Source organism: Gracilinanus agilis, chromosome X (genome assembly GCF_016433145.1).
Source record: "Gracilinanus agilis isolate LMUSP501 chromosome X, AgileGrace, whole genome shotgun sequence".
In the NCBI taxonomy this organism is placed as follows: domain Eukaryota; kingdom Metazoa; phylum Chordata; class Mammalia; order Didelphimorphia; family Didelphidae; genus Gracilinanus; species Gracilinanus agilis.
In genome coordinates, this window is record NC_058136.1 from 79,065,569 (window position 1) to 79,084,630 (window position 19,062).

The window sequence follows — 19,062 nt, forward strand, 5'->3', positions numbered from 1 at the left end:
TCCATTAAATCCATCCTCCATACAGTTATTAAATAGGGACTTCCTACTATTTCTATGGTTGAATAAAAATCTTTGTACTGTCTTTTACCTTTCCATTTACTCTATAATACAGTCAAACTGACCTTCACATGATTCCCTGACTCCATATCATTAATGCACTCTCTTCTCAACTCTACTTTATAGACTGTCTTGTTACTTTCAAAACTTGGTTTCTGTCAACTCCTACATGAGGTATATCTTTCTCCCTTTTACAAAGGGTTGTTAAAGCATTGAGGATGGAAGAGAATTATCAGAAAAGACAGAGGAGCCGACTTTATCTTCTAAATAACATTTGATGGTAAGTGTTATTATTGTTTCCCTTTTATTTATGAGGAAACAGAGGCAGACAGAAGTTAAATGACTTGACCAAGGTCATGGAACAGTGTTCCAAATCAGATTTTAATCCTTCTCTTCTTGAATCTAGATCTAGAGATAAAGGGAAGAGAAGTCTGGGGGCCTAGGAGACTCAGAGACTATGCTACAATACAGGATGCAGAAAAAATATAGAAAAAAGAATTGTGTTAGCAAGACCACGTGCTTGAGGCTAGTGACTCAAATGGTTTGGGAAGGATTAGTGCCTAGAGCTAAATTTCATAGTACTATAGTTATTTATTGAAATGTGTTACTTGCTGATAAACTTGGGGGAAACACACACACACACACACACACACACACACACACACACACAATTCCCCACACACACACACACACACATCCGGGAGAAACAACAGGCAACTAAACAGCTCTGTTTAGTTGGGACAAAATCATGGGACAAAACACCACAGACTAAAAGTGAAGATTTTCTCCCCTGGTATTCCACCTTGAGCTGTTTTTATGGATGCATTTAGATTAATAGATCATTTTTAACTTACCTTTTCTGTCCTTAAAATTGGTAGCTGTTTTTGGTTTAAGGAACAAGAGAAATCTTAAAGAAATGATTTTTTTTTCCCCATAATAACTTGGTGCCTTAAGACTCCTGGATAAACACCTGGAAATGCGATATTTCACTTTTGTTCTGAAGAAATTAAAATCAAACTGGAATTGTTTTAGTGTTCTCTGAGACAGATCCCATCAAATTTATTATAGGACAGATTCCTGTTTGTCTATCAAATATTCAGATCTCCTCCCCCCTCCCCCCCAAAAAAAAAAACAAATCCTGAAAAGCATCTTATTCACTGACTAGAATCTGAAGTTTCCTTGGCTAACTGACTGGAAGAATCTGTCATTCTCAGCACCCTGAAAATGGACTCTGCTTACAGAGGTACTGATGAAGAAAATGTAGATCATGTTGCATCTCTAGATGAAGAAATGGTGCATAGCTCCAGTCTTCATTTTACATTCCCCTATGGCATCCTATTTTCTACATTCCTTTACTGTGGTGAGGTTGCTTCTGCTATCTACATGATTGATGTTTATCGAAAAAACAATGACAGGTTCTGGACAGGATTTACATCCATTTTCTGCTTTGGTGGATCTATTATGGCCCATTTGACTCTATTATTTGTTTATAAGGACTTATCCAAGAATAAGCCTCTATTGCTATTCATGCACTTTCTACCTATGGGACCCATTGTAAGGTAAGTAACTTAAAGTTTTTCTCATTACTACACTTGGCAAAAACACACACATATAATACTTTGAATATTGTCTGGAATGATTTTTTAAAATATAATTTAATATAACTTCCCTATTTTATCCAGTTTAAATGACATTAAAAAAAGAAAAGGGAAAGAATGACTTTCTGGACCCAAAGTCTTTGATGTCCAAGAATCAGATAAAGGATCTGGTAATTTTATAATACATTTAGGTTCTGAGCTGCAGTAATAGTATTCTTAAGGGCACCATGAATGCTGAGCATTAGATTTTTTTGGCTTGGGAAGACCTAGGACCAACACACAGAAGTCTTAAATAGGAAAGGAAAAAATCCCCCAAATTAGAGCTACTCATAAGGAAAAGATTACTATTAACATTGTTACTGTTATGTTGGTATCCTTATTTGATGCTTATTTAATACTTTAACATTTGCAAACAGTTTTATCTAAATTATGTTATTTGCCTGAAATTCTGAACAGTTAAATGATTTGACCCTGGTTTTTCATTCTACATTAGACTCCAATCCAGGATTCTATACGGGATCCTAGGATGGATTTTTTTTTTTTTTTTGGTTAGGGTAGGGAAAGGAAGCTTAAAGGGAATGTCTAGTGTATTTACAAAGCATAAATCAAAACTATTCCAGTGTTTTGTGCACTCTTAACAATCAATAATGTTTGTTGAATTACATTTTCCCCACTAGAGAAAGTTTTAGGATGAGAATAACTAGTGGTTTCTCATTCTGTGTGTAGTTTATGCCTGTATTTTTGTGCATTTAAGGGGGTAAGATATCCTGACCGAATGAATACAAATGATCATCTAATTGTTTGCTCTTATGTCGCCAGAGATAAGCTTAATTAATGCTTAATTAATATTTGTTGGTTGATTGGTTAAGTTTAAGGATCATAAAAGCAGATACCATGTATTTGAAAACTGAAGAGATTGGAAAAGGTAGAAATGTGAGAAGCATATTCAAAACACAGGGAAAAGAACAATAAAAACTTAGAAATTGTCTCCTACTACTCCCATTTACTCTCATCTACTGAATGTTATACACCTAAAATTAAAAGCTGAGAATGCAAAGGAAACTGACTTTACATCTATTCAGGCTAGTTATTGATGTTTGTATTAGAAAGGTTAGAGGAGAGGAAGAGTGAACTCTATTCATGCCATTCTAAAATTTATGTATTAGGGGAAATCCAGCTATAGATATAGGTCAGAAATTCAGAAAAGAAGGAATAAACCAAGGACATTATTTGTATTAAGCTAATATTTGAAGTTGTGATAGATAAAATTGGAAAAGGTGAAAATAAAAAAGTAATTGATACAGATTGATCATATCCAAATCAAATGGATAATCAATAAATAGAATGGAATATAGCATATTACATATTGAGAGGTTGCTGAATCCATGAAGCCAAGTGTCCTCAATGAAAACAGACTTTCTATGCCCACTTATGGTATGATAAAATGTTTCAGACAGAAAGAGAGGCATTAATTTCATTTTTACTGAACTAAAGACAAATTAGTTCTCAAATATCTTTATATTTTCATAAGATCCAACAATAATTTTCACAAAGAAGAAAACTAGTAAGTGTTCAGGAACAGTAAGGATAAAAGGCTACCTACTAAAAGAAGTTATGAAAGTAGCATTTCCATCCATTCAATATACCAAAGAGAAACCTTGATTAAATTCTCATGATGACTTATTCTACACCAGATGTCTGGAAGCTATTGTGATATATCTTCAGTTGCTGAAGAAACAGAAACAGAAACAGAAACGTGAAAAAGACCAATCCTATGCTAATACATCACGAACAAAGGTATTCCAAAATGGTACTGATGTGACAATGCAATGGGAGATTGCCTACTCAATACAGCTATTAATCATGCACTCTAATTTCTTCAAACGAATGACATTGATTCAAGCCTTCCTGGGGTCAGTGCCACAGCTAATGTACCAGCTATATGTCACCTTTACAGCACGTCAACTTCCCTGGGGTAGAGGTAAGTTGTGTTATCTGAAACCTAGGATTCAAGAAACCTGAGTATCTTATCATTCTTACTGGGTAATGACAGGAGAACTTGAAAAAATTGGTCTTCTACTGCAGCCAAACTCCTCAAAATAATTTAGAATCTGGGACCCCTAACTTCCCACCACAACATTTGAGATAGTCACAGAGCATCCTAGAACAGATTTGTCCCCATAGTCCTGCAGGTAGGATGAGAATCAAGAGAGAAGGATGTTCCAAAAACCTAGAGGAAAGACATATGTAGAAATTTGTTATTACATGAAATTGGGAAAATAAATGTCTTTATATCTGCATAACCTCACTTGGGAAGTGAGAGTTTGACCAGCAGTATCAAAAGCCAAAATCAAAGAGAGAGATCACAGAGAATGAAGACTGAGAAAAAGCTATTGAATTTGGTAACCAAGAGAGCATTAGTAATTTCGGAAAAGACAGTTTTGGCAAAATGATGAGGTCTGAAGCCACATGGAGAGAGTAAGAAGTGAGAAAATGAGAAGGCCTTTATAGAGGAATTGGGTAGAAAGGAAAGAAGAAATTCAGGTCAAGTGAGGAATTTTTTTTTCAGGATAAGGGGCCAAGGATTTGTGTGTAGATATCAGGGAAGAAGCTAATAGATGAGAAGACTTTGAAGAAAAACATTGTGGACAAGGTGGGGATGACAGAGGGGGCCATCTGTTAGTGGAAAGGATACTGAATGGGGATCACTTGTACAAATAGATGGAATAGCCCCATAAAAAGAGTAAGGTCACCTCATCATGTAAGACAAGGATGGAGGAGAGAGTACCAGATGGCATCAAGATATAGGAAAAGAGGAAGTGGAAAGAAGAGGGAGCTCATGGGAGAATGGCCTCAGGATTTTCAGAAAAGTGTGAGACAAGGTTTTGGGGGAACTGGAATGATAGAAGGATGGTAAAACAAAAGGAAAAACCAGCACTGACTTTTTCAAGGCTTGAAGTTCAGGCAAAAGACCATTCATTCATGGTTTTGTTTTGTTTTGTTTTTTGTTTCTGAATTAATTAGTGTATTGGTTGGCTTATTTATGTATTAGGTATATATCCAACTCTCTGCCTTTATCCGAAGAGCTAGAAGGGACCACACCACCAGTGACAAAAGGGTGGGTTTACTTCCTCTGTGTGAAGGAGATGGTCAAAATATGTGCTGCACCTAGCTTATGTTACCCAAAGAGAACTGATAGTTAAATTTTCATTGTGAGCATTTATACCTCAGAAATTCCCAAGTGCTTCAAATCCATACTTTATTTGTTGTGTCATCCAGATTTCCCCCCTAAGATACTGAGAAATTATTCAGAAAATATTGAAGCCATTCACTATTAATTAGTTTAAAATATGCCAGCATGCCACCAATATTCATGATATCCTTTCCACATTGAGGGGGGTAGAAGGATAGCTTGTGCGTGCACACACATACACACACTCTTTAAAATCTAGGTAAAAAGTTTGGGGCTTCCCTTCTTAGCTGCGAAGAAGTCTAATTTGGGTTAAGTTTCTAAACTTTTTCTCCATCATCTGATCAACTATGTCTATAAAACTCCCCCCAAATTTCCATTTAATTTCCTATGCCAACACATGACATATTGATATACTGAACCTGAGAATATGTAATAAAGATTAATTAATAAAACTTAAAGTACTTTTTAATTCAACATTGACAGGAAAACTAAAAAACTATGCATCTTTTTGAGATTCTTCTAAGATTATCTAAAGTTCGGAAATTCATTAGTTGAATTTGCATTTTTTTTGTGAGGTTATTCACTGAGACAAATTTGCTGAATTCAAGGGAAAAACTTAAAAACACAAAACGCGCACACACACACACACACACACACACACACACACACACACACACGCCTACATGTCAATTACTCCAGGAAAAAAATCAAAGATACACAGATAGATATAGTCAGACAGACAGGAAGACAGACAGGCAGAAGTGAGAGTTTGACCAGCAGTATCAAAAGCCAAAATCAAAAGATAGATAGACAGACGAAGAGATTAGATAACAGACATATGAGACAGAGAGAGAGATGGACGAATACATATCTCTGTTGTCTGTATACAAATGTATGTCATTCACAGACACACATGAACATATGCACATATATATAGACTTATAATATATATGATATATAGAGACTTATAATTATGCATCATGTTATAATTATAGGGAGAACTGAAATCTTAAATAGTAGAATATGATTTTTGGAAATAAAATTTTAACATATCAATGCCCTGACCCCACTCTTTCAGTATGATGTGAGTTGTAACATGCTTGAGTTAACTTGATTTCTATTAGCTATTTCTCCATTTTAACACATCTATTTTTTATTTTTAAATTGTGTTTTTAAAAGGATCAGAATTCTCTCCCTGCCATATTGAGAAAAAAAGAAAGAAAAAAAAAACACAGCCCAAACAACTCATGTTATAAACATGCATATGCAAGCAAAATAAATTCCTTTTTTTGGTTATTTAACCCCCTATCCCCAACCCCCAAAAAAGTCTCAGTTCTCACACTATCACTCTTCTGTAAGGATCTGTATCATCATGAGTGTTCTGGAATCATTGATGCTCTTTGTGTTGGTAAATCTTCACAATTCTTTTAATTTAACCTAATTTAAATTGTTTGCCTTTATAATGCTTTTTTTACAAAAATTGTTCTGGTTCAATTTACTTTGCTTTGTAGTTCATATTGTAATGATTAACAAATAAAAGAATAGAGAAAAAGGATCTTTAATCAGGCAAGCCCTCTCCTTGCAGCCCCCAGGCTCAAAGTCTGATTTAAAAGCCCCTCCCCAGCACAGGATTGGTCCATTTATAGACCAATCACATGTCAGGAAGTGGGGGAGGGAACTTGGGAGGTGCAAGGCATATTGGTCTATGTAGTTCTCCAGCATACAGTTTTTCTTAAAGCTCAAAAAATGCTTCCCAAAATAGCAATGAAATTATCTACTTCATCATTTCTCATGTATATATGAAAACAAAAATATTTTCAACCAGTACCCGGCTGATAAGTACTCCCTCTGATTGGAAACAGATGTCCATGAATTGGGAAATGACTGAATAGGTTATGATTCATGGTTGTGATGGCATAATAATACTGCTATAAGAAATGATAAAGATGAATTCAAAGAAACCTGGAAAGACCTAAGTGAACTGATGCAAAGTGAGCAGGTAGTCTTAGCAATATAGTGATGTAAGACTGTGTATCTGTGTATATGAATGTATGCATACATTTTATGTATATGTAGCTAAAAGTCATTCACATACACATGAACATATGGACATATATGTAGGCTTATAATTATGCATCAGTTGATAATTGTAAGGAAAACTGAAATCTTGAATAGTAGGATCTTATTTTTGAAAATAAAATTCTAACATATATGCTGTGACCCCACTCTCTCAGTATGATGTGAGCTGTAACATGTAGCCCTAAATTCCTGAAGGATTCAGGATGAAAAATGTCATCCACCTCCAGAGAACTAATGGATCACTTCACTTAAAATTTTTTTTTCCAAGTTCTTTTTTGCAAAATGACTAAATGGAAATTGTCATGGAAAAATTTCCCACCGCCCCCCCCTTTAAACAATTTAGGTAAATAAAGTAAAAAAGCCAAATTTTTCCAAGTCAAGGCCTCCGTATAAACCTGGACGCTGTGTGCCAATTAAAGAGTTAGAAACCAGCAGACGACAAATGCCTCACAGCAGGGAACTGGTTTATATACTAGAATGGCAACAAAATGAATATTTTTCAAACCAGGATTATGACATATCATAAGACACAGCATCATGTAGATATTTTTTAGAAACTGTTACCTAACTACAAAGCTGATTGGTTAGTTCATTTAGAAAAACCCATATATGTTTAAAGGTCAAATCGGCACAACCCTAACCCTAACCCTAATGCTAACCTTAGGGCTCATCTGATCAAATTGGGAAAGATGGTTATTTCCAAATGGGAAAGGGTGTGCATACTTACACCATATCAGGACATGGTGCAGTGTTTCAGGACCTGAAACTCATATGGTCAGCATCTCATGATAGAAGGGAAATATGACTTAGGGAGGGGTTGGAAATCCTCTTAGAACCAGTTCTATGCCTTAGTTAGAGATCCTTATAAAAATCATGAATTTTACTTCTTGAAATCTATCTATCATCTCCAGATAATCTGATAAAGACAGCTTAGTTGATAAGGAAGTAATGGGACACAGGAGATGTTTCTGTTAGCTCATAGCTGCTTCTCTGCTCTCCCTTTAGGACAGGGGTCAGCAACCTTTTTGGCCGTGAGAGCTGTAAAACCACATTTTTTAAAATGTAATTTTGTGAGAGCCAACACAGTGCGTGTTCCTGTAACAGTGCACACTCCTGTAACAGCACCTGAAAAAAACTGACTTTATGGCTCCTTCAGAAAGAGCCATATTTGGCCCTCAAAAGAGCCAGATATGGCTTGAGAGCCATATGTTGCCTACCCATGCTCTAGGAGCATGGAGTTTATTATACAATAGTTATAGTTTTACAAAGAATTTTCTTATGAAGATAATACCAGATGAGAAAAAGTCTCAAGGTTAAAAATGAGCCTCACTTTATCTAAAAATTAGTTTGCCTGAGCTTGCCACTCAATGACCTTGGGATGCCTGGAGCAGTTAGAGAGCTGCACAGCTGCAGCTTTACTCTGCCAAGTGAAAAAAAGGCTGATGACTCATTAAGTCCTGGTTTACTTAAATTTTCCTAGTTTAAACTTAAAGTTTTCCTAGAGGCTATAATGTTTTTCAAAAAGACAAGGTATGGATCATAAAAGGGGTCAAAAGAGAAATCTTAGATTTTCATCTATTTGAGACTGTTTCTCTTATTGGCCTCCCACATATTCCCCCTTTTCTTTTTAATTGAAAAGGGCAACCACCTGTTGGGCTGTGTGAATTTCTCTTAGAAAGGCCAAGGGAAACTTTTAAGTTACACAAATTTGGTAATGAAAAGAAAAGAGGAGAAAACCAATGATCAAATGATTGCTAGGCGCATTGACAAAAAGCCAATTAGGGGGCAGTCCCCTTTGGCATACAAGTGTATATTCAAAACAAATGCATTCAACTCCCCATAGTTCAAGTAACTGCACTCCAAAGTTCATTTTGGATCTTCTCAATGCAGTGTAGGTTTCTGCAGGCATCTTCATGGCATCTTCTCCAAATAGGTTTGTTGTCTGGATTCTGGGGAGATGGCAAATTTCTTATCCTGAAATTACTCTCAAAAGAATTTAAACGACATTATAGATTATAAAACATACATTCTCCCTTGAAGAGGGTTAAGGCTAACATTCAGATTAGTTAAGAATACATGGCTGAGTTTTGTGTTGTGTGAATCAATTGTCAAAAGAAATTTTAAAAATTTAAAAAAAGTCTTATGTGCAAAAATGTAGGGAAAAATAAACTTATAGCAGGTCCTTGAATCAAGGCCCAAGTAAAGTGATTTAAGCAATGGTGCATTTACCCATTTAGAAGCCAGGACTATAAAAAGTTACCACACTTGTAAGAGAAAGAAAAGGACCAAATTTTTTGTGAGAAAGGGAAGTATCTTTTCCTGGTCTGATTTGCCTGCACTTGAGCCAGGATGATGGTCAACCTTTGGTTTTTAACTAGGATGAAGCTCAAGGAAGTCCAGCCTCTAATCCAGAAATGCTGCAACCCTGAACCACAATCAATTCATGGCAGGTTTCCATAGCCTAAGGCTTTGTGGGTATGCATTAATATTAAACTTGTATTACTGTAAAATCAAAAGGATTAACATTGATAATTTGTACTTCAAGTACAAAAAAATGAGAAAAAGTGAAAAAGCCAATTATTCTATAAAAAAATTAAAAGGAAAAGCAAAAAGAAAATTAAAAACTCATGGAAAAATACAATGTTTTTTAAGTAAAAAAAGTTTTACAAATCAAAATTATATATGTATATATCTTAGATTTAGTGAAATGTCTTTTACCCAAAAATCAGATCCATTTCCTGTATGAATAAAAGAAAACCTCGATCCCCATATTACAAATCTGGGATATTGTTTGTTTCTTTGTATCTATAATGTTATTCCAATTAATATTTAGAAATTATACAAATAAATTGACATACAAGAGATCCGTACTAACTTTCATTGAAACATCAGTTGGGGTATGTACAGTTTCTTTAGTAAACAGTGGAACATAGCTGCTGGCTATATATACATTCAAATTTCTGAGGCTTCAATTATTATGTCACTTTGCTTTGAATATGGCAAAAGTAGGGGAAGGAGTATAACATTGTTTGACTTCAGGTAAGAGTCAGGGATTATTTATCAGTGATAACTTTCTTTTGAATGGTGAATCCAATTCAATGATCCATAAATGAGTAATATCAGTTGTAAATCCAGTGACTTTTACCTTAAACAGTAATTACCAATAGTATTTAAAAGGTTTCCAAGATTTACATACACAATAAAAAATTGTAATGTTACAAAATATGATATACAAATTTTCTTTTTCAATAATTTCTCAATGTATGAACAATCTGGTGAATCTTTTCAATAATGCAGAAAAAGAATTAACAACTTTGCGTGGAATTAAGTTTTCATTACTGTTATCTTGATTAGCGATGTAACCTGGTTATTCACTTAACTTATTGTGATAGTCAATTTACTTTAAACTTATAGTTCATAATATTAGTATTATATTATATATTATTGTAAATAGGCATGATAAAATTTTAACAAATAGCTTATAGACATAGTTTACATTTAAACATGTTTTCACTTTTCACAAAGTAAGGTACATGTTTTGATAACATTCAATAACAATTTTGTTAAAACCCAATATTTGTATCAGCTTTGTTTGCAACATTATTGTCCACGTCACATTAAAATTTGATTTCTAACCCTAACCCTAATCCCTTTAGGTTCTAAATTTAATGTAAGGAAGGGGTTAATATGTTTGTTGGGAGTTCTAGTTTGTTTTTTTCTATGTTTTGATCTTGATATAAAATTATTCTTCAAAGATATTGATTTAAAACTTCAAAATTTTCAACCAGGTACCTTGGAATTTCTTATTTCATGTCCCTATGGATTACTAAGATGATCAATATTTCTAGTTAAAGCATTCTTCAATTACGCTGTTATAATATTGATAAGTTTGTTAATTAGTTATTGCATCAACATCACTACAAAGTAAAAGACATTATAATAATATTAATACCATCACAATCAAGTACGTATTAACGATGATATCAAATTATTATGTATTTTATTATAATTTTATGTTCTGGATTTGAATGCATTACTACAAATCACAAATATGAGAATAAAATCTATTCAATTAACCTTTAAGGACTGGTGAAATAGTGAACATAGGAGACATAATATGACTAGGATCTAGTACCTTAAAGCTTAGATTTAAGTTGCTATAGTAATTATTTTTTGCATATTCTATTGCATATTATTTGAAATAGAGATAACTACTTAAATTGAGCCAGATTTCTGTAAGTTACAAAATTTTACTGAGTCTGAGTTGGTATAATTTTCACTCTTATAATTATAGTCAGAGACTCTCCCTCCTATGTGTAGAAAAGGCTTCTCAAGCAGCGGTGCTCTTTAACTCTTTAGTTACTGAATTTATAAAATTTGCATGATTATTTTAAAACCTTGATGATTTATCACTTCTAAATGAATATTAATTTAAACTTCACTACATCCAAATTGTCCCTGATTAAAACTTAACAATGTTTCCTACATATACCAGTTATTCTTTCAGATCTCTGCTTAAAGAAGAATAAAACTTGTAATCTGGCCTCTCCATACCTTAGGACAACTCTACATACCTGATTAAATATTTCTTTTAAATCATGAACTAGTATCCTTACATAATTTGCAATCCTCAAATTCAGTTTGATAAACATTTTTTGATAAATTTGATTATTTAAATCCACATGTTACACACTGCAAGTCTCAATAGATAACTTTTCCAATATAAATTTTTGTGCACATTTAAAATTAGCTGAAATTCCATTTTCTATTAGTCAATAGATGTATACTACATCATCAGTATCTATTCAAATTCTTAGCAAACATGTATCCTAAGGAATTAGAGAAAGGGCTATGAGTTTTGAGAAAAAGGAGATGTTTTTTGACTTTCCAAAATTATTTCTTGCTGAGGCAGCATGGATGATTCAATTTTGGCTTAAATTTTTCTCATGAACCATTCTCTGTTTAAAGGGGTCTAATTAAGAAATATAAGCCAATGGTATTGTTCTAATAATTATCACTGGAAGAAAAATTGTAATTCCAAATTCCATCAAAATGGTTACAGACTACCTGATAAGAGATTTCAGGAAAGATGGAAAGGAGGCCAACCACCGGCCCCAGCAATGACCAAATTTAATCCAAGAATTCATCCTAGCTTAGCCAGTTCCTTGCTAGAGTTAACCAATTTTCTGAATAACAAACTGTCCTTTTTCTCCAGATTTCTTTATCAATGAAAGATGTAATTTATTGATCTTTGGATAGGATGTCATATATTTGTCAGAGTATGTGTGAAATGCCCGGGAAATGTGTCCTTGATCAACTTGTGTCAGTCCAAAAAGTTTTTACCATTCTCAGTTAAGCATTTAGATGAACTGATGTTTCTGATTAGCTAGGAAAGTTTTAAATTGCGCTTCTGTACTTCAGTACATAATTCAGTAGAATGCATTTAGAATCCTTGGTAATTTTAATTAAATATATATCTCAGTATTTAACCTGTTTGGTGGTGGGATCATATCTGTCCATTGTGATCATATATAAACACAATAAAACTTAAGATTCAAATTCATCAGAGACACATAGACACAACATATAGAGACACAGACTGATCAAGGACACATTTCCTGGGCATTTCACACATTCACACATTTGGGACACAAAGAGTTAGGGGCATTGGAATAAGAGCTTCGTACAGCTTTTGACCCTTAATTATTTCAGAATATGTTTTTTCCTTTCAGGGCTGCCATGATGGCTATACCCTGCATATATGCTGGAGTAAAGTTCTCACAAGCTTTCACATAGTCATTAATAGTCCCAGATTGTTTAATATTTTGAAGCATGCTCTGACACACCTTATTGGCATTGTGGTAGGCAAACTTTTTGACTAATATCTGGATTGCATATTCATCAATTGTGTATTTTTTTACTTCCTGATTTAACCTTTCTACAAAATCTGAGTATCTTTCTTCTGATCCTTGTCTAATCTCAGCCAAATTTGTGGACAGTTTCTTAGGTACTGGCATTCTTTTCCATGCCTTTAAGGCACACTTCTTACATTGAATTAAAGCTTCTCTAGGCAAATTAATCTGATCAGCATGTAATTCCCATTCATCTATTCCAAGTAACATTTCTCTGATGCCCTGTTTTTTATTAATGGCTACCTTCCATTTTGCCAGTTCATCAAATTCTGATTTCCAAAAAAAGGTAATCCCCTCCAGAAAGGGAATATCTTGCTGTATGCATCCAATCAAAGGGGGTGTAATCCAAAGCCCCCCAAAGTCTTCACCAAAGTTAAAGTGTATGGAGAAGCAGGACCATATGAAGCACAAGCTGTTTTAATTTCTTTTATCACTTTGTAGGGAAGAGGTTCCTGTGTAGGAGCTACTTCATTATCATCCAATTCATCTGTTCTTAAAATAACTGGGAAACAGAATGACATATCTCCTTCCTTCTGAGCATTTTGGAGCTGGAGCTCCAAGTGTCAGAGGCCCTTCTCTCTTTCCTCTGCTGAAGAGAGGTTTTTAGGTGGAGGACGGTCCACTCCTAGTGGCTTTTTCATTCAGATTTTAAAACTCTAGTTTGATTTACAATGAATCTTTTCTTCCTCCTCCAATTCTAAAATTGAAACCTTAAAGATTTCATTCTCTGAATTCTGACCAGATAACAAAGTTGTTTTTTCAGCAGCTGATGAAATTTTTACTGGCACTTGTTCTAGTTTGAGCATGGGCTCAATATAATAATTTTTCAAATTATTGCCAACTTTTTGCCAAAATTCTAAGGGACTACAATTTTGAATAAGATCAAGAAATTTAGTGAGCTGTTCTTTAATTAATTTTACTCCCCATTTCCTGAGGGTGTGCTTAGTTATAGCAATAAAAAGATTTCTTTCCTTTGATTCACAGTGTCCCATCCTGTTAATCTATTCTTTTACTTCTAGTGTCTTCCCTTAAGGGTAGAGTTCCGAAAACTCTGGATTTCTTGCCCTTCTTCAGGAAGAAACTAAACTGTCCTAATTTGGGAATTATCTGAGGGGGAGGGCAAATCTTAACCTGAATCCAGTGATCCAAGGTCTTTGTTCAAATGTCCCTGTTCAGGCACCAATATAATGAGATCTATATAATCTAATAAGACAGCTTAGTTGATAAGGAAGTAATGGGACAAGGGAGATCTTTCTGTTAGCTCATAGCTGGAGTTTATTATATATACTTCAAGACTCATTTCACACAAAAGAACCCCCCCCCGAAACTTTGTGTTTGTGCAAAAACAGAAATTATGTCATATCAAAGCACAATAAAGTTATAGTTTTACAAAGAATTTTCTTATGAAGATAATGCCAGATGAGAAAAAGTCTCCAGGTTAAAAATGAGCCTCTCTTTATCTAAAAATTATTTTGCCTGAGCTTGCCACTCCATGACCTTGGGATGCCTGGAGCAGTTAGAGAGATATACCCATAGCTGCAGCTGAGTGAAAAAAGGGCTGTTAACTCATTAAGTGCTGGTTTACTAAGAACTTAAAGTTTTCCTAGAGGCTGTAATATTTTTCAAAAAGACAAGGTATGGATCATAAAAGGGGTCAAAAAGAAGAGTCTCAGATTTTCATCTATTTGAGACTGTTTCTCTTATTGGCCTCCCACATCTACTAATGTTAATTAAGATTATAATGGAAATATACTAATCACTTTAGAATCACAATATTGACTATTTTAAATCTATCAGTATCGCTAAAATCCATTCAAGTATAAGAGGGTTGGGGTCTCCCTCCTCTGATCCAAAGAAAAACTGTTATCAGTTTTCTGTGGGATCATTTACAATCTAAAACCAGGGCAACATTATATATCATAATGTTGAAAGGCACACTTATGTTAATAGATAGGATATTGATTATGCATTAGTAAGTTTCAATAACAGTATATAATTCCATAGACAACAACATTTGGTTGCAGCATTTGGTTCTTGATGTCTTCTTTCTTCCAACATAATAAATCTGTCCCAACCACCATTTTGGTAAATCCAGCCCATCAATTTAGTCTCTATGTAAGTCACCTTCCAGTCCTTCACTAATTGGATCTGTGAACTTGTTTTAGAACCAATATAGCAGGGACCAAAAGCAGCTCCATAATAGAAAAATTCCACTATGTGTTCCCCGGTGATTGCATGTTCAAAAATCTCATCTGTGGTGAAAGAAATGCTTCCTTGTATAGTCTAAATCAATAATCGTGTTGTTTTGGATGAATTCATAGTGATCTCCAGCAGAATGCATGGCCAAATGTAGAGGCATTAGTGAGGGTACACCTGCAAAAACATTCTCATCCAGTCTCAATAGGTTATTAAAACCTTTTGTTTAAGTTTGTAGTTTACAAAATCAGCCACAAGAGCAGGGATATCAGTAGCCATTGTGCTAAGATAACCTGTTAATATTCATAAGAACAATAATAGTCATTAAATGACATATATATTCAAAGAGAAAAATGACTATGAGCAAGTGAGTGAAATACAACATCAAAATCAAACTATATATGTACATAGTGACAAAAAGCACAAAAAGGTTGTTGTAGAGTTTCAAAGAAAGAAGGAAAACAACATTGCAGGACCACAAATCCACTTTGATGTTCTAATAGTGTAGATTCCAGTTCCAACATATCTTAGAAAATGACAATGACAACAATCAAGGAGAGATTGAAGGCAGTTGTCACAGGTCATATCTAGTGTGGTCTGACATCTACACACCATGGTACATCCTTTTCCTAAGCCCATCATATATGTATGTATGTGATTATTATGACTTTAAAACCAGTAGGTAATCAATGTTGTAATCTTTCCAGAGAAATAGATTCAGATACAGCTTCAGTAAATACAGAGCTAGAATCCCATGGTGGGTTGACTTGTCTCAGGAGTCACCATATACTCATTCCAAGATAATCTGTAGAATGTTTCTAAGGGAAAGGACAAAGTCCTTAGAATTCCAACAATATTAAATTAGAATTTATATAATACAGTATATACTCCTTTAGGACCTGCAAAATAGATCAGGATAACATATGCCATGCTCAAAAATGTCATCAGGAAGTCCCAGACGATCACTTCCTAGGACTTAAGGCAGTGGTTCCCAAACTTTTTTGGCCTACTGCCTCCTTTCCAGAAAAAAACGTTACTTAGCGCCCCCTGGAAATTATGAAACTATTTATTGAATTCAGAATAGAATGTAATACAAAAAAAAAGTGTGGCCATCACCGCCTCCCTGGATTGCTGCAGCACCCACCAGGGTGCCCACTTTGGGAATCACTGACTTAAGGTAACAATAGTAAGTTCAACATAATGGTTAGATCCCAAATGCTATAGATAGTGGTTGATTCTTTATCTACAATGATCTGTAATTCCCAAAAGTTGTGGATTGTACATAATGTATTATACTACTTAAACACTAGTAGAGATGGCAAAAAGGACTCTAGCATAGCAGGTTTTAGTCGAATCTATGGTGAATTTGACAGGAGTGCTATGTGCATGTTCAGAGTGGAATTCAGTTTTGGATGAGATGTTTGTTGTTGATTAATTCAGTCTAAGTGAAGAGTTTGTTGCTGAAATTTTCTTGTCTAATTTTTCAATTTCCAATTTTCCCAATTTTTCAGTTTCCAATTTTGTAATTTAATTTTTCTTCCCATCTATTATCATTATCCCTCCTTATAAGACTAGTGGATTAAGAGGAGGAAGGCCGAGTCACATATAAGATGTACTGTGGCGTTCGATTGGGAAGTAGAATAGGCCTAAGCATTAAAGGAACAGGTATTTCCTGTCTGACTATATGACATTATGTGTGTGTATATATATATATATATATATATTTATATATATATATATAATGACATTCTTCATGAGTGTCAACAGTGATCACCCATTGAGGAAAGTAATTGTCTCTGATCTCAAAACAGTAAGAATAGTTCTTTGCTTCTGACATTTTAACAAAGAATGGCAAGGAAAAAAATGGGGTGGTGCAAAAAGACAGATGACATTTATAGTACTCATGGCATGACTGATTACATAAGAAGGTTAGAACAGTAGCAGTAGAAAATTTGGTCATAAAAAAGGACTTAGGAACTGGATTCTCATAGACTGAAAACAAAGGCAAATTTGTGTCATTTGGAGGGCATCTGAACCATGGGGAGTTACCGATGAAGTGAGGAAAAGTTTCCCACAGTTGTGTCAAATTGAATTAGAGGGGAAGTAATAATATATGGGAAGAAATATGACACTCAAAATTTTGTATGGTGATCAGTTGAGCATTGGGTGGTAGGAGTAGTAAAGGTCTTTCCCATGGAAACAGGCATTAAATACAAGAGAGAGAGAACGTATATTCTCCAATTTCCTCTATCAGATAAGTTATAAACAAATTGAAACCACACCACCAGAAAGGCTACATCCAAGTAACAATTGGATGAAACATACTTGTAACAAAATTCCCCAGAAATATTTGGAAAATCAGAGTACCTGATATTTGGTTCAATATCAGATAAATCAAAGAGAATATTGGTATCATTAAATGTAAAATTGGAAGCCGTTGTTAATGGGCAAATGATGCAAACTTGGTATGTGACAATGAATCCAAATGTCCTTTCTCTTCACTTTAGACAGGTGTTGGTAAGAAAAACTTGGAAAGGGCTTTTCCAAACTGGTTGAATAAGACTGGAACGCTGAACATAGACTAAATCAGTAGATGGAAATGACGTAGTTCAAAATCAATAGGACCTGATTGAACGATAGTTCTCATTTGGTGCAATTCCTTTTAACCTGTGTTGCAGGTTATATTTGGCAATTGTCATGTCTCCCCAAGTATAGAAGTAACATTTCATAGAGACATGACAATCCCCTCAAGGCCTTCTCCTCAAATGAAAGAAAACCAAAGGTAATATCTCAGGTCAATTTAGATGCCTTTCTTTACACAATTTTCCAATTAAGAGCTTAATTTCTTTGGGTGATAGAGTGTAGAATTGGGGCAATATTCCCAAATTGGTATAGACTCTGGATATTTGTCTGAGCCAGTCCTACCTAGAGGACCAAATGGGGGGATAATTTCTCTTTTAAGAATCTTGGTCACAAAAGTAGCATCTGCCTTTGGCAGGAAAATCAGTCAAGTGATCAATGATGTCTAAACAATAATTCCATCAAGCAACTTTGGGCATATCTATAAAATCAATTTGTAAAATCTCTCCAAATGAGAGACAGGTCAGAGGGCCACCACCATATGCAGCTTTTCTAAAGGCATGATTAAAAGCCAAACATTTAGGACAACCAGCGGTGATTCAAGAAGCTACTGTGATTCCAGGGGCTAACCAACCCTTTTTATTGTGTCCACATTACTCATGCACTGTAGTGACCACCTGTATGTATTGCAAAAAAGGCCTACTGATTAAAAACTTTTAGGAAGAAATGGCTTGCCTTCCTCACTACTTACCCAGATCCCTGCCTGTCTGGCACCATACTGCTTAATCCAGATGTTCACTTCCTTATCTTCATAGATGATCTCTGGCAAGTTTTCTTTAGGGAGAACAGTCTTTACAATATCATGGCATAGATTGAACCATCCTTGACTGCCAACTTAGCAGCTAAATCAGCTCTTTCATTTCTTCTGAACACAGGATCATTCCTTTTCTTAAATGCTAAGCAATGTATGATGGTAAAAACTTTTGGCAATTATATAGCTTCTAACAAGTACCTGTGGCATATTCTCATAGCATCTGAGTGGATAACAGTTTTTCCTTTGAAAAAGAGAAAAACTTTTTGTTAGAAGTATCCATAAGGTCTCATAGTCTATAATTGCAGCTGCCCCGGTGAAATGACAGCCCTGTTCAACAAAGGAAGAATCATCTGTATATTGTAAGAGGGAGATTTTAGATATTTTATAGATATATATTTAAAGTGTGGCCTCCAGGAATCAACAATTCAGACTGATTCCGTAATTAAAATAGACCCAAGTCAGGATCGGGTTTAAGATAGTTTATTTACAATTAGGAAGGTAAAAGGTAAGGAAATAAAGAGAGGGAGAGGATGGTCCAGGCCTGCAGAGGCCTGGATGGAGAGAGAAGGTTAAAAGGCTAAATAAATGAGGCTATAAGCCACAAGGCCTAGCAATCAGATAGGCTAGAGCCTA

At 34.8% G+C, this 19,062-nt stretch overlaps 1 protein-coding gene across 2 annotated transcripts in view; it reads left to right on the plus strand.

Annotated features, from left to right (window-relative positions):
• Positions 1-220: 220 nt before the first annotated feature.
• LOC123253378 (XK-related protein 2-like) overlaps positions 221-19,062 on the plus strand; it is a 46,761-nt gene continuing 27,919 nt past the window's right edge. The window contains exons 1-3 of one of the 2 annotated variants that reach the window (XM_044682576.1): positions 221-337; positions 1,012-1,616; positions 3,350-3,636. In XM_044682576.1, coding sequence (XP_044538511.1) covers positions 1,282-1,616; positions 3,350-3,636 — 622 coding nt within the window. In that variant the 5' untranslated portion in view covers positions 221-337; positions 1,012-1,281. The remainder of the gene's footprint in view (positions 338-1,011; positions 1,617-3,349; positions 3,637-19,062) is intronic. The other variant, XM_044682577.1, reaches the window with a different exon arrangement.